Here is a 23,784-nt window from a genome sequence, read left to right on the forward strand (position 1 = left end):
ATCGAATTTGACAACTTGGATAATGTTATTGTATACAAAGGACATACTAAATGTAACTATATTTATGATCGTGAACAAAATAATCCACAAATCACCACAATGTCAACATTGCATCCATTCAAGCTAATGTTATGTTATGATTTAGCATATGTATTACAAACTGGACATGTATTACAAACTTGACATGTTATTCTACTTGATCTACTATGTCTGTCAAGAGTTATTAGATATTCTACTAGGCGTTAATATGCAACATTTACACAAAATTGTTTGGCTTATTTTCTATACTCATTTTTTGAAAATGCATTTGTATTTTTTCATTAATTTTGCTTTAGGATTATAGTTAAACCTTCCAGCAAAGATTCAACGATTGCAATTATTTTTAGTCATACAACCTCACGAATTACCATAAGCTTGTGACAAGGAGATACTTACTCTGTTTTGAATTGGTAAACCCTTTGTGCTCAATGTCACAAATTTCAGTTCTATTGTTCTATGATGGAACATGGAGTTTATGTTCTGAAGGTACTTGGAGATACTAACGTCAAAGAATGAAGATTATACGTATCAAGAGAAATTGTACATTGGCAGAACTTGAAGATGTCTACAATGCTCTCAACTTGGATTCTATACAACTTCAATTAATCTTCAAGTTTATATACCATGTGTGTTTGTCATGCGAGCCGTACGTTGTGGAAAATGAGGAAGACCAACAAAGTTTTATAGAAGAGTATAGTTCACACAGACCTCAAGACAGATCTCCACTTATTGTTGATGTGGTATTCAGGGTTCCACAGAGTATTAATACTACTGGATGTGTTGTGAATAGCATACCTACAAGTTCAGGATTTATGACTATTGCCCCACTATCTGAAGTTCCAGAGATAGCTATATGTACCTCTGACACTGACATGCAGTCCCCAGCGACTGAGCTTCATGTGCTGGAAACTCAACCTGGACATTTCGAAAATCAAATTTGTGAAAACAATGTGCAATCTGTGGAACATGATCATGATAATGAGTGCTTCGACCTTAATGATTTGAATGAATATCGTGGCCATGATTATGATAAAGATGAACAATTTGAGGTTAAGGTGACCACTGATCATAGTGAAGATGGGTTACGTGACATTTGTTGGACCCAACATTCAATACTTTCAACAGGTGATAGTCGACATGGTGATTCTCCTTATGATAATAGTCCAATTGATAATGTGAATGATGATGTGCTTGCTTCTTCTGATACCGAAAACATTTGGATATTTGTTAGTATTCTACCGCATCCATGGATGGACATAGGGTTAGCCGTCACTTCTCATCTGTCAATGACCATGAAATCATTTGAATGAACCAGCTCCTTTCGAATAAGAATGGGCTACAGAAGAAGCTTAGTCTTTATGCACTAAGGAGAAATTTTGAATTCAAGGTCAATAAGTCAAATAAGGTCCGATATGAGGTTGTATGTGTAAACGACAATTGCATGTGGCGATTGCGTGCTACCAAGCTACATGGTGAGAATACAGAGGCCTTCATGATTAGGGCCTTCAAGGATGAGCATATTTGCTTTTTAAATATAATGAAAAGGGATCATCGTCAAGTAATAAGTTCAGTTATCGGAGACATCATCCAGCCAAAGTTTGATGGCATTTCACGGCAATACAAACCCCGAGATATCGTGCATGAAATTCACTCTAATTACAGAGTAAACATAAGCTACAATAAAGCATGGGCCGCTAAGGAAGTTGCACTATCAGGTTTGTGGGGTACGCCAAAAGAGTCATATGCAAAACTTCCTTTATGGAGTCACGTTTTGAAGAGCAAAATCCGGGCACGTTTACTCGAATTGAAACTAACGATCAAAACAGATTTTTATTTTTTTTCATGGCACTTGGAGCTAGCATCAGAGGGTTTCAGCATATGGGAGAGTCGTAGCTGTCGATGGAACTACACTGAAGAATAGATATAGAGCTTTGTTATATATTGCATCATGTTTGGATGGGAACAATCAAATTTATCCACTTTCTTATCAAATAGGCCCTGGGGAGACGGATGCGGCCTACACGTGGTTTTTTGAGAGATTTAAGAATCGTTTGGGGATAATCCGAATATAGCTTTTATATCGGACAGACACAAAAGCATTACAAAAGCGATACGAACAGTTTTCCCTAATAATCACCATGGCCACTGCACATATCATCTTGGTACAAATTTGCGTGCCAAGAAGTTTAAAGGTAATGTTAATCTGATTATATCAACTTTTAATGATGCAGCTAGAGCATATATTGTTGAGGATTATGATAAGACCATGCAGCTTTTAGAAAGGGTTAGTATTGAAGTTGTACAATATCTCAAGGATGCAAATCCTACAAGTGGGCTAGATCACATTTTCCAGGCAATAGATACAACATAATGACCACTAACAATGCAGAGAGCATGAACTCTATGCTTCTTGATGCTAGGGATAAACCTGTTTTGCCACTACTAGATCACATTCATGATGTCTTGCAAAAGTGGTGGTATGAACATCGAAATAACACAGCTGCAATGCAAACTCCTGTTACTAATTGGTTGGAAAATATCATGCAGGAGCGCTCAAATAATGGCAGAGGCTTACGTGTTATTCCATTGAATTTATATGAGTTTCAAGTTGTTGGCCATGGCATGTTCGTTGGAGTAGTCAATTTAGAAAATAAGACGTGCTCATGCAAGGAATTCGACATTGATGGATTTCCTTGTGTCCATGCAATTGCAGCATGTACGCATCGATATATTTCTCCATATATCCTTTGCTCGGCGCATTACTCAGTTGACTCACTCCGTAACACATATTCGGAAACCATATATCCACTTGGAGATAAATGTCAGTGGCATGCTCCATATGATATCATCAACTAGCTTGTACTTCCACCTAAGATTGGCAAACAGTCAGGAAGACCAAGAAAGAAGAGGATTCAATCTCAAGGAGAGGAGTGTCATCAATATAGATGCGGGAGGTGCAAACAGATTGGTCACAGTAGCCGACCATGCTCGGCCGCTGTACCTCTTGATAGCACTACCAACCAACAGCACCATTCAACTGAAGGACCATAAATCACTCTATGCTATATTAAGACAATGGGGGCATGTTATGTGGTATGCGTGTGTTATGCAATGTAGTAAGGAATGCAATTAGTAGCTCAACCGCGTAACATGTGTTTTGGCATAATAGATGGTGGTTTTATGTGTTGTTTTGTTGGCAAAGTCATCTGTTGTATTATGTTTCTAAAATATCATTCTTTGTTCAGTTTTTGTTCAGTTTTTTGTAGGTTTCTTACTATTTCACAGATGCTATTACTGCCCAATAGTAATTACCGATGCATCGTCGGTAATTGTCGTAAAAGAATCACCACAATTCCATCCAACAACTTCGATCGTGTGTATTTCCACCAAGAACATGCTAAATATAGCTTTATTGATGATAACTGTTGACAAAGTAAGAGAAAAAACAACATTAATAAGTGAAAACATTCAATTTGTAATTGCTTGAAACATTACCGTAGGCTTCATCGGTAATTACCAAAACCCCTATGGTAAACTTACTAGAAAAATTACCAAAGGTTTCATTGGTAATTACCGAAGGCCCTACGATAATCACATTTGATAACTTTTTTGGCCCCCACAAGTCCTCTAATGTGTGTTAAATGCAACAATATGCAAACTATACATTCTTCAATGATCCTAAGGAAAAAAAAAAAAAAAAAACCCTAAACGTTATGAAAAAGTTCTCAAATTGACAAAAAAACTTGATTATCATAGGGCCTTCGGTAATTATCGATGAAACCTACGATAATAGTTAATATTTCCAGCAAATATAAATCTATTGTCGTAGGTTTCATCGATAATTACCGAAGGTCCTATGATAATCAAATTTTTATGCCAATATGAGAATTTTTTCAGAAATTTTGGGGTTTTTTCTCCTTAGGATCATTGAATAAAGTATATTTTGCTTGTTGTTGCATTTAACACACAATAGGGGACTTGTGGGGGACAAAAAGGTTGTCAAATGTGATTACAGTAGGGCCTTCGGTAATTTTTCCAGCAAGTTTAAACTGATTACCATAGGTTTCATCGGTAATTACTAAAGGCCTTACGGTAATCAAATTTTTTTGCCAATTTTTGGGGGTTTTTCTCCTTAGGATCATTGAAGAAAGTATATTTTGCATGTTGTTGCTTTTAACACACATTAGGGGACTTATGGGGGCCAAAATAGTTGTCAAATGTGATTACCGTAGAGCCTTCAGTAATTATCGATGAAACCTTCGGTAATTTTTCCAGCAAGTTTAAACTGATTACCATAGATTTCATCGGTAATTACCGAAGGTCCTACGGTAATCAAGTTTTTTTTGCCAATTGGAGAACTTTTTCATAACTTTTGGGATTTTTTCTCCTTGGATCATTGAAGAAAGTATATTTTGAATGTTGTTGCATTTAACACACATTAAGGGACTTCTGGGGGCCAAAAAAGTTGTTAAATGTGATTACCATAAGGCCTTTGGTAATTACCAATGAAAGCTTTAATAATTTTTCCAGCAAGTTTAAACTGATTACCATAGGTTTCATCGGTAATTACCGAAGGTCTTTTGGTAATCAAGTTTTTTTGCCAATTTGTGAACTTTTTCCTAATGTTTGGGATTGTTTCTCCTTAGGATCATTGAAGAATGTATATTTTGCATGTTTTTGCATTTAACACACATTAGGGGACTTGTGGGGGCCAAAAAAGTTATCAAATGTGATTACCATAGGGCCTTCGGTAATTACCAATGAAATCTTCGGTAAATTTTCCAACAAGTTTAAACAAATTACCGTAGGTTTCATCGGTAATTACCGAAGGTCCTACGATAATCAAGTTTTTTTGCCAATTTGAGAACTTTTTCCTAACGTTTGGGGTTTTTTCTCCTTAGGATCATTGAAGAATGTATATTTTGCATGTTGTTGCATTTAATACTCATTAAGGGACTTGTGGGGGCCAAAAAATTGATAAAATGTGATTACCACTGGGGTCTAGGTAATAACCGATGAAACCTACGGTAATCAAATTTTTTTGCCAATTTGAGAATTTTTTCCAAATTTTTGGGATTTTTTCTGTTTAAGGTCAATGATGAATGTATATTTTGCATATTGTTGCCGGAAACACGCATTAGTGGACTCTTTGGAGTAAAAAAATATGTGAATTGATGTTACCGAAAGCGTATCGGTAATCATCTTTGTTTGAATTTTTATCACTTCTTTTCTTTTATTTTATCAACGGTTATCATTACTAAAGCTGGATTCAGCATATTCAGATAACATTAATATAGGGTGTCATAACATTAAACATACGATCTACATTGAAAATTTATTAAAGTACAAGTCAATAGCATATTTTTTTCTAAACAAGCTAATGTCTTCCGGGCCAAATAAAAGGTTCTCTTCACTGCTCTTGTATTCAATAAATTTCAAAGCGAAGACCCCACAATCACCCCTGCAGAATAGCATTAATGAAAACCAACCACGTGAATTTCCACACGTAAGCACAATTAAACAGCAGCAATAGAAGTGGTTGGAAATGACAACACATTCATACCCATTATCTTGGCGGGGTGCATCTTTGATCATAGTCATCGTGAATGGCTCTAAAGTGGGAAGCACGTCCGGATTCTTCTCGTAATATCCCCCATCCCTCAATAGGTAAGGCAGCATATACTTAAGGCATTCCGCATTGTCCAACTCTTTATTCTGGACATATTTATTTCCCATAGTTGGATCGTATAAATCAATATGTCGAGCCTTCAAGTCCACACATGCTGCCAACCAATGGGCGCCTCCATTGTTGACAGGGATGTACACCTGAAAATTAGAACGTAATCTCATTATCCACAAATTGAGAAACTTAATCAGAATTTTTTTAAATATATGTATAGACTTACATAATCACATCTCCACCACGGCGCGCTAAGTTTGGGTGACTTCCCATGCACATAGCTACAAAGTGTCGAATCACATGAATATGTGCTTCGAGATGCCTCCCATATGGGATAACGCCCTTTAATGGATGACTGCCAAATCATTAAACAGATACAATATAAAATGTCATCAATATAACATTAAGCAACGCAGTGACATCCCATCTTCTTACCCAAAATAACATGTCTAATATAGCACACTTGTGGGTGAACATCTTCTCATTCTCAAACCGCCGTTTTCGTATGAAATACAAAATAATATCAATATGCTGCAAAAAACATTAAAGGAAATAAAAAACAAGTCTGAGGTGATAAATAAAACATCATTCCAAACGTACGAACACAATGAATTCATATGGAAGTAAAGTATATAACTTACATCGGAACTCAACCATCCTGCAGGGGTAAGTAGCTCAGCAAAAAATTTCTTCCCCACCATCATATAAGATGTACACACGGTTGCTCCGTTCGGTGCCATCCTATACCACTCATTGAACGCCCTCTCCTTCGATGCATCAATATGTCGATTAAGATTAATTTTGACCTTCTTCTTATACGGGTTGGTATAAGGAGAGATGACATGATGTGACTGGTGGTAAACTCTACTGAATCGGCTTTTATCACCAACTTTATGCGTCCAGGCCTCCACCTCACTCTCAGCTGATTGGTCATGATGTGGACTGTCAGCTGAAGCACTGATATCCCACTCCAAATGCAAAGGCCGATATGGCACCAAAGCCCAGGAATCCTCCACATAGGCTCTTCCAGGTACGATAGGCTCGAACAGTGTTGTACAATCCTCATCCTCCTTCCTACTATTGGAACCGTCTATGGGTGCATCAAATTCTTTGGCTTGCTCTCCAAATGACGGTGCCAGAGGGGATGATGGTCGCACCGAAGATGACGGTGAATGGGTGTGCATATGATGTTCGGCCTGCAAAATACAATGGTTATTTTGCAGTTCCCAAAAACTAACAACAAGTAATTATTGAATTACAATATATAATTTAATAATGCTGAAACCCTAAAGTATACTATGTTGTCTAAATGATACCTGATGCTTTAGTTGGTCAATAACAGAATTAAGCATCTTCCTTAACGATGCCATCTCTTGCTTCACTTCATGATGACAATCATCCACAAATTTCTTCAATTCATCAAATTTTGCCTCCAAGCAAGCAAGCTAATCAATATCAATATCCAAAACATAAGTCAATATATATTAGTACAACATATGAAATACAAATTTGCATGCAAGTAACAATTGCATACTCTGAAATTAGCATCTGGAGGGGCACTAGAATGCTCCTCAGCTTTGGATGCATCTTTAGCACCAATGGTCGCTATCGGTGCTACAAGTGGTGGTGTCATATAGCGAACTTTATGTATGTTCATTGCTATTGTTCGCCAATAATCCATAGTCTTCTCCTCATCGGTAGCGTCTAACCTCCAGTGCACAACATACTATATGAAATAAAGAAAGGAAAAAAAAAGTAAATTTGGAAACTGGACATTAGTAATGTAAGTTGAATGCAGTCGTACCATGTAGTCTAAATAAATTTGCCTCACCTTGCTATTTGAGGTGAACCAATAATGGACAGCAAAATGGCTCGGTTGACTTGTAGAATGCCATCCAAGGATCCTCGGACAACGGGTTTCCCGCCGCTCGCCAAAATGGTTACCAAAATCAGGGATTGCTTCAAACCCCCACACCTACAAAATATAAATTATAAGTTATTAAATGTAATTTTTAAGTAAACACTACATGTATTAAATATATTATTGTACCTGAAATGCCAATGGAAAACCTTTTAGGTCATATGACTGTGATTTATTCTTTACTGCACATCCTCTATGGTGGAATGCATTGTGCAATGAGTCAATCGTCTCCTTATAGCTCACAAAGCCCCAAGGGTAGGAATTAAATACCTCGATATCAGCAACCAAATCAACGAATTTTCTATTTATTTGAACCCTCGGATCCATTCCGAGTACACCATGAACTAAGAAATATAGTAACGCAATTCTTACAGCATCCCAATCATCCACAAAATGTGTACCCTTGAATATTCGAGCTAGTTCGGGCGGTTTCAAGTCAGTCCTGTCTTCTAGCAACCTCGTGCATAGCTCATTTCCTTTTGAATTTAGCATATCATACATGGAAGGGTACCTACAAAACTTTAAGCCACTAATTAGTGCAAATTCCCACTTTGTAAACCGCACTCCAGATCAGCCGAAGTTAAACTCCAGTACTTCTGGATCGTTGGACACAACTCGTCTGCAAAGCATGTGATGCACTAGATGACCAGAGAACTTGAGGTTCTTCATATCAAGTAAGTGTCCAAAACATGTTTGTCTATACTTTTCCAGCTGCTCACTTGTGAGGACACTTGTAATTACTTCGCTCGCTTCTATTGGATTTCCGAATGAATGTGCCCTAACTTTAAATATATCGGCATTCTGAAAGATCTGTTCCTTTGGAGCGTCGTTGGCCTACAAAATGAATTACATAAATGGAACGGAAGTCAACCATTTAATCATACCCTATTTTTCCACCCTACCTTGATAATAATAATTTTCAACCAAATGTTAAGACATATGGGTTCACATTTTTGCACTAATGGTAATTACCGATGAAACCATCGGTAATCAACCTACGATGAACTAAAAAAAATCCCGATGGCCTATCGGCAATTACCGATGGCCATCGAGTGAAGTTTTTCTTGAGTATTCACATTTATGAATAAATACCAACAGATGTATTATCATTTACCGCACCAAACTACATAAATGAATATAAAACTTACCATCTCAGATGAGGAAGAGAAGAGTGGAACGTGCCCTGGAAGTTTGGTGGTTTCTTTCTCAGCTTTGGATTGCTGCCTAGTAGTTCGTCGACGCTTAGAGTCGGGTGCTGATATGCTGCCATCGCGTCTCTTAGTTTGCACCTTCTTAACTCCCTTCTTCGATTGAGATCGCAAATTCCTTTTTGGTGCCATTATAAAATACAACCTATAAATATAACTTGACAACATCAATAACTTTTTATCTAACTTTAGCCACATAGTCAACTATGTATGCATATATAAATAACCATAATACTAAATTACGAATACAGAATTTATATAATTCTAAACAATACAAAATAACCATTTCAATTTAAATTGCCAATGCTGCTCATTTTCATCTACATTTAAAGTGTATATATATGTATATATATATATATAACTACGTATAAATAACTTAAAATAACATAAAATTTGATCAAACACATTTATTTATCAAACCAATTCAACCTTTTTTATCACTTCCAAAATTAATTTATATCGGTTTTAATTTTTAAGCTTGTGCCAAACCATAAATCTTAACCAACTCCATATATTTTTTCTCCTCTTGATCCCCAAAACTCTTTAAAAAAAAAATTTTTTTTTTTTAAAAAAATTTAATTTTTTTTTTAATTTTTATTTTTTTTTTAAAAGTGACGTCATCGATGACGTCATCAAAACGGCACGTCGTTTCTCATTAACGACGTGTCGTCTGTGCTGACCGAGATAACGACATGTCGTTCGTTATAGACGACACGTCGTTCGACTCTCCTTCAACCTCCAGCCGGGCGACCCGAACCCGCCAGAACCGGGTTTCGTACCCGAATTCCGACCCGGCCTTTTCTCCCACCTCCGGCCACCGTTTCAGGCCAAATCGGTCCCCTTTTTTTTGTCTCTTCATTTCCTACTGATACCCAGTTTCAATCTATCCTAAAACTTAGATTTTAATAACCTCCATACAAAAACCTTAACCTAACATAAATTTCAAATTTTTAACCGGTTTTAAACATCAATAAACGATTCACACTCCTAAATATATCACATTGTACTCAAGAAATGTTATATATTCTTAAAATTACAAGTATTTGATGTAAATATGAAATCCACAATATATATACATACACACGGCAATAAACAAAAAAAAAAAAAAAAAAAAAAAATTACCTGATGATGCTTATAAGTGGATGAAAAAATAGAAAAAAAGTGGATTTTTGTTTTTGAGTTGAAAAGTTAAAAGGGGTTTTCGGTGTGGGGTATGGTGTGGGGTGGGGTGAAATAAGGATTTTTCGTGGAAATAGGTTGAAGTTTAATGTAAAAAGATGTGAATGTCTTTTAAAATTGTTTTAAGACTCTAATTAATACTAAAGGGTAAAAAGAAAAAAAAAAAAAAATTAAAAGAGGAGGGGGTATATTTTGTTAACGTCCTGCCAGGACAAAGGGCCAAATTCCCCTAAAAATAAATATGTAAAATCCAGAAACCTCTACCGCTCAGCACTTGTTTCGGCCGGTTTAAATGTCCGAAATTAAAAAACCAACATATCAAACATTTTGGTCTAAAAATTGAAATTGCAGCTGATAAAATCGACCTGTGCGCAACCCTACTTAGTAAATTTGGGAATGGCACTCGTATAATATAGGTATGTATTTATTTTTGGAAAAAAAAAAATGGTTTTGCATATCAATTTCAAATGTATGGAAAAATAATTTTTTTTTTTAAGAAAACAAATTAAAACACTTATAAAACTTATTGCTCTATTATACAAGTGAAACACAAATATATATATATATATATATATATATATATTTTGGAAAAATAGATAATTTCAATTATTTTTTTCTCTTTTAAAACAACATAAAAAATGTGTAAAAAAAAAAAAGATTTTGTTCCTTTTTTTCTTTTGATTATTTACTATTCTTAAATTTTTTTACTTTATCAAACTATTATTATCTTACTAATAGTTATATTTTTTTTATCATATCTATTAAAAATAAGTAATTTTAATATATATTTAATATCTATATTTTTTTCTCAAATTTTTTAACTTATAATGTATTATTATATACGTATGTACCAAATTTATAAACTTCTCATTTATGTATTTGTTGGCCGAATTTTTTTATGCATTTAAAATAAATAGAACGATTTATACACTTTCATATTGTTTACGCATTCTTTTCCGTATTTAACTAACTATGCTTTATAGTAGAAGAAACTTTATCTTTTTTATGTTATTTTAATTTAATAATATTTTTGGATTTATAATAATATATTTATTTGACCTAAATTTTCTTTTTTTTATATCCATATTGAAACAAAATTAAAATTTTGAAAAACTTGAAAATGTAGATCTAAATTGAAACCAAAATTAAATTGAAGTACTTAACTGGAAATATTGAAAATTTAAAGCATAAATTTAAATAGTGGGTAAACTAGAGCGTCCATTTAAAAACTAAGAGTGTTTGATGATCTCTGTATTCTGACAATTCTAGCAATATTAGCAATCATATTCATGTGACTGGCATGTTATACATATAAAATATGTTTCTTATAAAATATGTTTATTGATGATATGATAACAATATGGTTTAATGTGACATCTTTATGTATTGGTAATTTATTTGGTTCCAGAAAATTATTTGAATTGCGCAATAGTTGAAGGAGATCATAAAAGTCTATTCCACCATTTACTTTATTTATTTATTTATTTATTTATTTTCGTAACTTTCAACTTTTAAAATACAAAGGATATTGGCAAGGAAATACATGTTATTTAGTTAAATACATGAGAAGGTTATAAATCATTTTCCAAACATACGCTTATATGCGAAAGTTAATGATGTCATTTGCCAAAATGAAAATTTTGACAAGCTGTTTATCCACTGGTGAATGGCCACCAGTGCAAAAGATTTTAAAATTCCGGTTGATGATTTAACAATTTTGAAATTACAAAACTAGGGATTGAATTGGCATCTGTTGTAGACAAATTGAACCTAAGGATCTAATCTGCTTTCACTCCAATTTTTATGTAATTAATATTTGTCATTAAATTAATCCAAAAATTGTGGTTATTGCCGCTGTCTAAGACCAACTTTTGGTTGTCCTTATTCCTTGTTTTGGAGCTCATTAAGAGTATAAAGCATAATCTAATTCCCACAACTTTGTCCATCTGGATCACGCACACATCTTTATCTTTTCGACTTGACCCTCCTGCAATGGCCATATACAGAGGACAAAATACCCCTACCTACTAAATGAAGGACGACCTACATCCCGCCGCTTGTTACATCCACTATAGCCAAATTATATATATATATATATATATACAAACACTCTTATCAAATCATTGCCCAAGTTTTAATATTTCATTAAAACATATTTGATTAATAATTGGATGTCAAATCCTAACATGTAATGCCATCCAAAAGCTAATAATGGAAATTGATGTTAAAACCATCATGTGGATAAAATGGATCTCATCAATTTTGACCATCAAATTATATAAACCAAGTATATATAATATCCAAGCATCCTGCTTTTCTTCTTTGTTATTTTCTTGCTTTGAGAGAGAGAGAGAGAGAGAGAGAGAGAGAGAGAGAGAAGCACCATACAATAAACCTGCTAAGAATCTAAAACTTAAAAAGAGGAATACCAACAACAAGGTACCTGAGCTATACCAAAAGAAATATATAACAAACAAATTCAATCTTGAACTAATCATGTATAGAACAGCCTACAAATAATGTTATGCAGATGCACCTAAAAGCAAAGTGAAAACGAGGGCTAATAGAAGAAAGAAGGAAATGTCCCTATGTGGTGAGATAGCAACTACTATTTTGAACAAAAAGACTGAAAGACCAACCTAATGCATATTCCTCTCAACAATCCTTGGATGCAGATGAGTTGGCATCTGATGCATTATTATCTTTCTGGCTCGGGGATGGCATGGTTCCTCTGATTTTCAAGTCCCCGCTTTGTTGCTGTGGCTGCTGTTCCTGCTGCTGCTGCATTTGTTGCTGCTGAAGTTGATGCAGCTGATGTTGCTGAAATGGATGCTGATGTTTCTGAGAATGAATCTGGAGCTGTTGAAACTGCTGTGCCGTTAAAAGAGTGTGCACATGATTGTTAGGATAAAATTGCTGGCCACCTCCACCAAAAGAAGCATAGTTCATCATAGGTCCACCATTTGCCATAGATTGGCCAGTAAGAACTTTCAAATGCTGGATTTCTTCTTTCAATGCATCGTTCAAAGCTACCAGAAAAGGAAAAACGATATTGTTATTGTTATGACAAAAAAACAGAAACCTCATTTTTTTTCCCTCCCAATTGAACGTTACTACATCCATAATTTTCCACATGCACATCCAGTTACAAGCCTCTTTTAAGTTGTGAAAATTCTATTACTGGGAAGATCACTAAACAGGTGAGGCAGGCAAACAGGTCATTTAAGCCAGAAAGACATTTTTCTAGACGTAATACCAGACAATGTAATCCCATAGATACAGTAACATTATCAAAAAAATGTAGTCTAACCCTCGAAATACAGGATGCAAAAAAGCTAAGAGACTAGAAATAATTTCTTATCTTTGTCATCATGATATATTTAAAAGTCAGAGAGAGCGAGAGCAGAGGGAAAGTTGAGGTGTCGAATTGAGTTTGCAATTGCAAGCACCAACAAAGCTAAAACTTAGCAAAGAATGGTGGCATCACTGTGAAGAGTAGAGTCTCCTAGATGGGGGAAAAAATAGAAGATTGAACAAAAAAGAGAAATTGATGCAGCACTGGTCTCCAAAAATGGAGAGGAAAGAGAAAGGGAGGAAAGGGATAAAGACCTTTTTCTTGTCATATTTAGGCATGCATATATCTTTTTGCCCTTTGAATGATGAAAAAAGAGAACCATTTACAGGTTATTGTTGATTTAATCAAACAAGCATAAGAAGATTCAATGACATGTTTTGAAACTGCAAGGAAATGACATATAGCCATGTGACATTTATTTATTGCCTCATACATGAATTATTGTTAGATATTCATGATAAAACTGAAAATGGACAAATAATTATCTTGAATTAATGTCATATAAAGACCATATGCATTTCACTCAAGATTAAAACTGACAAAAAGAGAAGACATTGATAGAAGCAATTAGAATTAGAACAAGAACTGATAGTATAAAGCCGAACCATTACCATCTTGTAAGTGGACCTGTTGCTCCATTGTTTGCAAGCGCAATTTCAATTCACTGTTCTCTGCAGTAAGACCATTTGTATCTCTCTGGTCACGTGAAAACCACAAGGAAAAGTATCATTTACTGTTCTCATTGAACATGTTATATGGGTCATAACCACAAATTACAGTAGGGTAAAATATATATCTAACAATCACCAAGCCGATGAAAGTGGACACAACATGATGATGACTTTCCCTGAGCCAATGCAATTTACCTGCAAGAGAGTCAACTGAGCAGACAAGGAAGTTGCTTCCGTTTGTAGGGTCTGAACTTTCCGTTCAAGCTCAGCAATGTATCGCATCTTCCTTTCCTTTGACCTCGCAGCTGACTGCCGATTCGCCCAGATTCTATTACACAAAACAAAAGGAAGATATTAGCATGATGTTAAAGTGAAACACATAACAAGGTCCAGCTAACATGATTTTTTTTTTTTTTTTTTTTCATTTACGATGGAAGATGTTATAAGGTAAACTGAATGAGAGAGACAAAGCGGAAAGCCACCACAGAAAGAAAATTTAGATCAACTAAAAGGGGGAGTCAATGGACCATTAATAGCTCCTCTTGCAGGAGCATGCTATCCAACAACCTCTGCAAAATCAACAGGAAGAGAACCCACATAACCACACCAACCTATCCATGCACTAATGCTAACCAAACCCAACTTCTCTAAAGAATCACAGTCATGTTATATTCAAAACAATTTAAAGGAGAACCATCGAGATCATTCTAGGAAACCCCCCTTTCACAGAGAAATACTGATCTTATGCCATTGTCAGGTACTCTGCGCCTGAGGAACTGATCCCTTTCAATCTAAATTGAAAATAACATTACTTAAACAGAAGAATATTAAGGTCACTTGTTTTGCTCAAATCATCCTCATCCAATACAAGCCAAAAGCAACACAACCACAGAACAACTTTACCAAACAACTAAAAATATGAGTCCAAATGCATGCAGACAAACATAGAAACGTTCAACTTGTTGTCATTGTAACATTTCATCCATAGCAATATACGGTATGGTTAAAATCAATTTTTCAATGAACAAAATTAGGTGTCACTTAAAAAAGAAAAACCAAACAAATAGCTCAACGAAATATTACATTTTCCTGACATTAACATTGGCTACAGAAGCCCAAACCTCTCTTACTGAACTAATGCATTTGCCCTAGTTATGAATAAAACTAAAAGAAAATATAAAATGGGGCACTTGAGGTAACATTGGACCAAAAAGATCGTATTGATGATTAATACATACGATTTTTGATAAAAAAAAATATATATATATATATATATAAAAATTAGCGCACCTGAGGTAACATTGGAAGTCTAATTGGTTCAGTTTCGTGAAATTAAGAACCAAAAATATCATATTGATGATTTATGAAGACGAATTTTGAGCAAATCAAATAAGTTAGCGAACAACTACAACAAATTCCTGCCAACATCCCCTCTCCATATTTTGCAGAGTAAATTTATATAACTAAAAGAATATCTTTGTTAAACCAATTAAATATTTGAGACACCTAGAACAGATTTCTTCTCTCTCCTAATTTCAGCTCTCTTTTCCAGAAATCTAACTACAGCCATCCCAGAGGTCATCATCATCCACTGCACCTACTGATTCAAGTTTGCACCAACTCAGTACAAAACACTTCCATGGTTACATTTTGTACCCTAAACTTATCATTTCTTGTAACTTATAGACAAGACTGCCAAGTATTTGTTGTAGGGAGAGGATGTTTCTTTTTGGCTCCCTAACAATCTTAACCTTATAATTTGATTATGCTGTGATCATAATATACACAAATGATAAATTTAAGCATAACTTTTAGATACAAGTGAAAACAAAGAATTTCGAAGGCACCAACCAACCAAAATAGTTTATCAGGACTATAATGTGACTAAAAATGAGCGAATACAGCAGTGACCTGGAATAATGAAATACAAAACACACCTTGAGCATATGGTATGAACCTAAAATTGTATATAAAGGGGGGAAAAAAATGGTTTATACAAATAAACAAATACTAGGATTACAAAAATACACAAATGTTTAGTGCACACGAACATAAACAAGCAGGCACTGACTCAGCATACAAAAAAATTCCCAGAAGATCCTCTCATCTATTAGGGGTATATCATTCCTATTAATCATAGCAAGGGGCCTAGTTAATAAATATGCTCCCATAAAACAAAAGCATAAAAAATGAGTAAAAAAAAAAAAAGGGGGAGAGAATAAAATAAAAAAACACACCTACTTAGCATGTTAAGGTAAAACGGTGAAATAAATAAATACATGAATTAAAAGTAATATCAGATGGAATTAAGCCAATCATACTACATGCATAACAAGTTCATTTATTTTCAGGTAATTAAGGAAAAACATAGGAATTATAGATAAATAATACCTCTTAGCACGCTTGGGATCAATTAGAGCAAGCTCTGCAAGCTTAGCTGCTGACATGGCCTTCTTTGAATCAGCTGCAGATAAGTCTTCTGAACCTGAGACAAGCATTTCTGGCTTGATGGTTGTGGATCCATCCATGGACTGGCTATGTTGGTGCCTAACTCTGGGTCTCTCATTGGAACCAATGGCAACATTCTCAGCTGCACCAGAAACTGGCGCCCCTGCCAGAGTCGAAGGTGCTCCCTGAGAAGATGCCTCGCCCACTTGAAAGGCTGATGTAGCAGATGATGAATTGAATTTATCCATATCAAGGTACATCGACAACAAGTCTTCCTCGGTCTCATCCGAAAATGAAGGTCCATCCGCACCACCCACTACACCAAGATCACTATCAAAGCTAATATCATCAGGAAGGGTCAAGATTTCCGAATGGGCTCGTCTATGACCCAAATTCCTTGGTGGGTTATCTGGCATTCTGCTAAGATCATGGCTAAAGCGACCAGAATCAGTGGACATTCCATGACCAAAATGACCCAAGTCAGAAGTAGCACCCGGGGCCAATGGCGGAAACGAAGCCGACGAGGATGGCTCAGATTTCACATTGAAACTATTTCCAGAAGGCGAGAAGCCCGAATACCGTCCTGATGGAGGCGGTAAACCTCCACCATGGCCAGAAGACTTGTCTTTATCCATCTAGGAAAGTCCTAAAAACCCTAAGATATAACCTCAAAATAGTTCAATCCCAAATGCACAGAAATGGTAAGATGTTCCAGAACAAAGGAAAAACCCTATAAGTAAAAGATCCAAAATTTAGATTCCAAACCAAGAGATAATATATTTTCCTCCCAACTACAAGGACTCTGTCTTATATGCTACTGACAAACAACAACTACAACTACTACAACAACAGCAGCAAAGACTTGTTAAGCTTCAAGATTCAACAAGACCTAGAATTTGGGACACCAGAAAACAAAGAAAACCTAGCAAACATATACAGATTAAAACCCTAGAATCCCACTCACCCAAATAATTCAGAATAGAGATAACAAGAGCTGGAAATACGTTCTAATACAACACAAAGAAAGGGCGTTTTAGAATTGATAAAGTTACACAGATCAAAAAGAAAAAAAAGAAAAAAAAAAAAAAAAGGGAAATCTAGAACCTGGAGATCAGATCAGTGCCTCGAAACAAGCCAAGATATTACATATTAAAGAAACCCAATATTCAGCGTGCCCTTGGAAACCATAAGAGAGCTAAAAAGCAAAGCTTTCTGACGATGCGTGAGAACAGCATAAAATTTTCCAGGAAATACAATGGGAAAATGGGAATTTTCTTTTTTTTCTCTTTTTTTCTTTTCTGGGAAAATGGGAATAACGAAAAATTCTTACGCAGCTTTCATAGACAGATCTTCGAATTGGGGGGAGGGTAAAGTGAAAGAGAATCCCAGCGGCTTTTCGTAGAAAGCCCTATTTGAATGTAAAATAAAAAATAAAAAATAAAAAAAAAATTCACATGGATAGAGAGAGAAAGCGGTAGTGAGAGAGTTTTTTGAGAAAGTGGGGGAAAGATCTGAGAGACAAAGAAAGGAAAGAAGGTTTTGAGGGAAGATGTACGTATATCATATCATATCATTTGATAATTTCCAGCTTTAGAGATTTTTGGACCGTATGGCCCAAAAAAAATACATTTTTTTTTGTAATTTTTTTTTTCCTTATTTTACTTTTCTCTTTTTCATGGATTTTACAATTAATATACGTCAAAATGTTTTTTTTTTTTTGGCTGAATATATATGTTAAAATGTTTTACAAATTGTAAAAGTGACTTATTGTATTTCATTACTGCTAAATTTATTTTTTTCATTTTTTTATGCATTTATAGTTTTTATTTTTTTTTTTTTTTTATATTGTGGATGTAAATAAATTGATTAATTTAAAAAATATTAATTTGAGATAAAATAAACAATCAAAGTTGCGCATGAAGAATTTATGAATCTATAAAATAGAAGAAAAAAATCATTAGAATGCCTTATGATGTAGGTTTAATACCCTCTAAAAAGCCGTCAAAAGGCCTTGTGGTGCCGACCAAAAAGGTTCCCCAATGCTTAAATAGAGAGAATAAAAATAAAGAAATATAAGCTTTCAATGGGAATGAAACAAAAATATCATAAATATTATTTTACAAATAAAAAATATAATATAATTAGCACTTTCAATCATATTTATATTGGACTATAAATAATTGGATACAGTTTTGATGTACCTTATTTATTTGCTTTAAAGATAAATGTCAATTATAATTATATACTGTGTGGGGTTTATTCAAATGCACACGTGAAAGTAAGGTGGACACTTATAATAACCTTATAAACATGTCCTAGAAAAACACCTCAATTTTGTAATTTTGACCGATTTGATCAATTGGTCAGGTTATGGATTCCTAGTTTGACTTTTTGTATAGTAAAAATTTTGGTTTAATCAGTATATCATACAATAGAACTATTTGATTTGAGTTCATAAATAAGTGGCATATCTAGTTTTAAGTTATGATTAAAAATTTATGATTTTTAAAATTTTTTAACATTAGTATTTTATCAATGTCAAAACTAATTCATGATTTTTATCTATTAATGATCTAATGTCATATATCTATATATATATATATATACACAGTCCATCTATGGTACTGACGGTCTTTATACGGACCATAGTATTGGTGACGATTTTTTATAGTATTGATGATAATTTTCTAATAAACCGTCGTTAATACTATGAAAAATCATCACTAATACTGCGGTATTCATACGGACCGTCCTCAGCGTCCTCACCATAGAATTTCCATATATATATATATATATATATCCTCACCGTCCTCATCATAAAATTTTCATATATATATATATATATATAGATGCATGCCAATCATAAAACAATTCTAAAAATTCTCATTTTATCCCCAAAATACCTGAAATTCGTATCAACATGCCAAGACAAGTCGAGTCTCACGATCTGTTTCCACAGCCAACCAAATCAATGTCAGTTTCATCCGTTTTTGGGGACAAGAAAGAAAAATAAATAAAGAAAGAAATAGAATAGAATAGAAGGTTCTTTGCGACGTGGGGGTAGGGGGGAAATACTGGTCACATTCAGGGTGGTGTTTAAAAGTAGTAGAAAGACCATAATTATCAAGTCGTTAAAAGATATTTTTTTTTTTTTAAATGTCCTTCTCATTCATTTTAATTTATCACATGAAGATTTTTGTGTGAAATATCAAATCATTTATCAAATGGAAAATATACAGATGATGTATTAAATTTTAATTAATTTTTTATTAAATTTTATTTAATCTTTTAAAAATTTACTTATTCATATATAAATTATATAAAATTTTCAATCATAAATATATAATCATATTATTTATCCCATTATTTAATAAATAAATTTAGTTACTATTTGATGCTTCTAGAACTGCTAATTTCTTTCCTAAAATAATATATTTTGACCAAAACAAACCTCAATTCTAAAATAACATTATTTGGTTTTTAATAGTGTTATAAATAATTAAAATAAAAAGTTGAAAAATAAAAGTCACTAGGTTGAGTGAAAAAAGGATTGTCCACTTGTAATGTAATGTAAAGACAAATAAAAGTTGACTTTAATTGTCCGGTGGGATTTGAATAATAATTTTTAACTCAGTATGCTTCCCTTTTTATTCTTTTTTTATTCTTTTTTGTATTTAATGTGAAAATTAGGGTTATAGATGGTGAGAGAAAATTTTCGGCGGGACAGCTGTACCGTGCTCGCCCTACCGAAGCATTTTCTAGATGGATGGTTGCTATGCCGAATTGTATTTTAATTCAATGACCTATTATTTCGTTTTTTATTCGTTTTTTTTTTCTTTATTGAAAGTGACAATATATATGAATAATTTATGCTACAAGTTTTTTTTTTCTTCTTTTTTGAAGCATAATTTACTATAGCAAAAAAAAAAAAAAAAAAGGAGTATAATTTATTGTACACCTTTGTCCAATTAATATTTGACCACTTGATTCGTGCAAATTTTATGCCTATCTTATAACTTAAATTTTTGAAGATTCATCTTTTTCAGTGTTTTTTTTTTTTTTTTTTTTCAGAGTGGGTTCGTTAGCTTTTTTAATCTCTGAATTATATCCAAAATGACATTCTGATTTCTTAATTTTTAAAACTTTGGTCCTGAAATTATTATTTTTTTAACTTTTTAGTCATTTGGTTATACATTGTATATGATGCAATATGCTGGAATTTTAATAATTATAGAAAAAAAAATTAGTATGTATTGTATTCAATATTATACCATATAATATTTAAACGCAAAACAGATTCACTTATTCAAGTAACATAAAGTATTAAAATATAATTATAAGGATAAAGTAAATAATATTAAAAAAAAAAGTTTAGTATACAGATGGAGACTAAGGGAAGTGAATTTAATATGGATTTTAAAAGAATTTTAAGGACTTTTTTTAAATGGATAACTTTTGTAGAATTTATAAACTTTTATAGACTTTTGTAGAGTTTATAAAAATTATAACAAGTTTTTTTTAAACTTTCAGTTAAATTTTTTTTTTTATAGACTTTTATAGAGTTTACAAATTTATTAGAAACTTTTATAGGGTGTTTGGGTAGTGGTAAAATTAGTTGGAATCTAAAATTTTCTAAAAAAGTAAAATTTTTTTCTATTTGAATAATTTTTAAGAGAAGGAATTTATGGGTTTCAATAGAAAATAAATCTCATAATATGAGAAACTGACAAGGGAAATGGATCAAACGAAAGAGGTATCATTCTTAAATTTTTTGAGAAACTAATATTACGTATTTTTTTAAATACAATTTTATCTTTTAATTTTAATATATAAATTTATTTAATTACTTGTAAGTCCTATTTTTTTTTATAATTAACCAAATACTGTAAAAAAAAATCTCAAAAAAACTCATTCTCATGAAACTGAATCCCAAAAAACTAATTTCCAAGAATTAATTTATTTCAATACTTTCCATTTTACTAAACACCCCATTATAGAATTTTATAGATTTTCATTTTAAAACAATAATAAACTTTCATTAACTTTTAAATATAATATTGACTCCATAATAACATAAATCTATTTCTCATATCAATAAAAATATTTATAAAAAAAAATTACCTTGATAATGAAACTTTATTTACAAAAATTAGCAATTGAAATTCATAATTATTTTATATTTTTTCAGTGTTTAAAAATACATTAGATATTTTAATTTTTTATATTATGCAAAAGTAAATTAACATAAAAAAAAAAAAGAAAAATAATCATTGAGGTTATTTCTCAAACCAAATCATAGGTTTATTGCACTTTGGTGTATTTGTATATAAAATAAAATAAAATAAAAAAATCAATTTTTGCATTTTTATGAGAAAAAAGAAGAAGAAAAAACAATCGTTTTATCGAGAACACAGAGAAAAAGATACTAAACTGATTTATTATTATTATTTTTGTTAGGCCTTTGTTTTCCCTTAGCCTAGAGAGTGAGAACAAGAGGGAGGGGTCTCAAAAATGAAGTATAATATAAACTTTAGTTGGAGCTATTAAATAAGTCTTCAAAAGCTTACAAAAGTTTTGGGGGAAGGTGGAAGAGAAATTGTGAGCTAATAAATCTTTCCATTTTTAACTAAAAATTTAATAAAAGTTCTATAGATTTTTAAGAAGTTTTAGTTGATTAGAAGATGGCTTTTAAAGATTTTAAAAAATCTAAATTGAATTCTTCTTGTTTTGATAAACTTTTTAAAAATTTTTAAAAGTTCATATTCAATAATTTATGACTTTTATAGAGTTTTTAAAATCTAAATCTATATTGATCTAACCTTTTCGACCTTAAAAAAATCATTTAAAATTAAGATTGAATATATCTTCCTAAAGTTGACCTTTATATTCTTAAAATTAATTTTGCCCCATTTAATATGCTTATAGTTTTTATAACAATTATCTCCCAAAATACAAAAATTTCTTCACTTCAAATGATTAAGACAGTGATTAAACTCACTTGAACTTTCCCACAATATATGTAACATTATATCCTCTAGTACTGTGGATATATAAATTGAATTGAAAATAATAATAACTCTATTTATAGAATTTGAAAGAACATGCAACAAAGGATATTTTTTTTGGCTGTACAATGGAATCTCATTAAATATAAAAGTACTTTTAATTTATGAAGTAATATATTTTCAAAAGATAGCATTCATTGTAAATAAACACTTACTAAAGTAAGAGGTAACAACCTATGTGACCTCAAAATTGTGAAAAAGCATTTTTTAAAATATTTATTCAATTTTGAAAAATTAATTAATTAATATAAATTTAAAATTTTCCGAAATAATTTCCACCCCAAACTATGCCAGGTTTCGTTTTGCTCTCTAGACTATAAAATATCACATTGCGACACTAAAGTTTTATCTTTTTGTCGTTTAATCCAATCATGCAATTTCTTTAATAAGTTGGGACAAATTAATTACAAACATGATGCAAAAATAAAAATAAATATACTAAACAACTTGTAAATAAAATTATATTATTTGTATCGTTAATTTCATCTATTAGAAATGCATAATTAGATTACAAGAAAAAAATAATAATGCAGAGGTAAAATGATATTAACCTCTAAATTTAACTCATGATCCCAACCGATTATTCAATGCCTTCTTCAAATTATTAAAAGAACGTTTCCAATGATTTTATTTATTTTTAAAATTTTTTTTAGTATATCTAAAAAACAGACCGCTATTAAAAAAACTTATCAAATTGATTTGTCTAAATACTCTGTCAAGTTAACATGATCAAAAAAAAAAAAAAAAAAAAAAGAAGTAAAATATTGATAAATGGATACGCTTGCTAAATAAATAAAATTATTCTGTCTTAGCTCCAATAGACATATTAAATGAATTAATTCACTAGATAAATAAAATAATATTTTTTTTTAAAAAAAATCCTTTAGAACCCATTGAAGACATAAATTAATAATTAATTAAACTTATAAAAAATAAATAATCTATATTATTTACCATATAAAAAAATTTTACTGAATAGCTTTTATTCCTTCAATTATTAAGCTTCTCTACATAATGAAATTTTCTATTGATTTTTTATTTATTTGTTATTGAGTTGTGATGATTTTAGATTTGATCAAGCATGGTTGCTCTTTTCCTTTATTAGTATATCATATAGTTAGTATTTTTTTTTTCTCAAAAATATTATAAATTTCTTTTCAAAATTAATAAATATTCATTTATCTATAAATTAATAAATTATTTAACGATAAATAAATA

The 23,784-nt window shown here is 32.2% G+C and overlaps 2 protein-coding genes across 3 annotated transcripts; both read right to left on the reverse strand.

Moving 5' to 3' along the window:
- Positions 1-5,276: 5,276 nt before the first annotated feature.
- Positions 5,277-10,282, reverse strand: LOC132803291 (uncharacterized). Its single transcript, XM_060815944.1, has 11 exons — positions 9,971-10,282; positions 8,789-8,993; positions 7,770-8,474; positions 7,551-7,694; positions 7,254-7,445; positions 7,036-7,164; positions 6,361-6,915; positions 6,155-6,250; positions 5,946-6,074; positions 5,603-5,865; positions 5,277-5,500 (listed from the first exon to the last, which is right to left on the reverse strand). Exons 3-11 carry the CDS (start codon positions 8,139-8,141, stop codon positions 5,362-5,364), a joined length of 2,019 nt encoding a protein of 672 aa, XP_060671927.1. The 5' UTR covers positions 8,142-8,474; positions 8,789-8,993; positions 9,971-10,282; the 3' UTR covers positions 5,277-5,361.
- Positions 10,283-12,412: 2,130 nt separating this feature from the next.
- Positions 12,413-18,035, reverse strand: LOC107405095 (probable transcription factor PosF21). 2 transcript variants are annotated; one of them, XM_016012106.4, is made up of 5 exons: positions 17,606-18,035; positions 16,445-17,156; positions 14,249-14,381; positions 13,994-14,078; positions 12,413-13,056 (listed from the first exon to the last, which is right to left on the reverse strand). In XM_016012106.4, exons 2-5 carry the CDS (start codon positions 17,134-17,136, stop codon positions 12,683-12,685), a joined length of 1,284 nt encoding a protein of 427 aa, XP_015867592.1. In that variant the 5' UTR covers positions 17,137-17,156; positions 17,606-18,035; the 3' UTR covers positions 12,413-12,682. The 2 variants fall into 2 exon arrangements, with proteins under 2 accessions (XP_015867592.1, XP_015867591.1); XM_016012105.4 differs by having other exon boundaries at positions 16,445-17,231; positions 17,606-18,034.
- Positions 18,036-23,784: the final 5,749 nt, after the last annotated feature.

This window comes from Ziziphus jujuba, chromosome 3 (genome assembly GCF_031755915.1).
Source record: "Ziziphus jujuba cultivar Dongzao chromosome 3, ASM3175591v1".
NCBI lineage: Eukaryota > Viridiplantae > Streptophyta > Magnoliopsida > Rosales > Rhamnaceae > Ziziphus > Ziziphus jujuba.

What these genes read in the sequence shown, in the direction of transcription:
- LOC132803291 (XM_060815944.1), bottom strand. Translation starts at nt 8,141, where the DNA reads ATGTATGATATGCTAAATTCAAAAGGAAATGAGCTATGCACGAGGTTG. An exon ending in GGTTCACCTCAAATAGCAAG is followed by an intron (nt 7,446 to 7,550) that starts GTGAGGCAAATT and finishes TATTTCATATAG; the next exon opens with TATGTTGTGCACTGGAGGTT. An exon ending in CTCCAGATGCTAATTTCAGA is followed by an intron (nt 7,165 to 7,253) that starts GTATGCAATTGT and finishes GATATTGATTAG; the next exon opens with CTTGCTTGCTTGGAGGCAAA.
- LOC107405095 (XM_016012106.4), bottom strand. Translation starts at nt 17,136, where the DNA reads ATGGATAAAGACAAGTCTTCTGGCCATGGTGGAGGTTTACCGCCTCCA. An exon ending in GATCCCAAGCGTGCTAAGAG is followed by an intron (nt 14,382 to 16,444) that starts GTATTATTTATC and finishes TTTGTGTAATAG; the next exon opens with AATCTGGGCGAATCGGCAGT. An exon ending in ACAGGTCCACTTACAAGATG is followed by an intron (nt 13,057 to 13,993) that starts GTAATGGTTCGG and finishes CTTTTCTGGTAG; the next exon opens with CTTTGAACGATGCATTGAAA.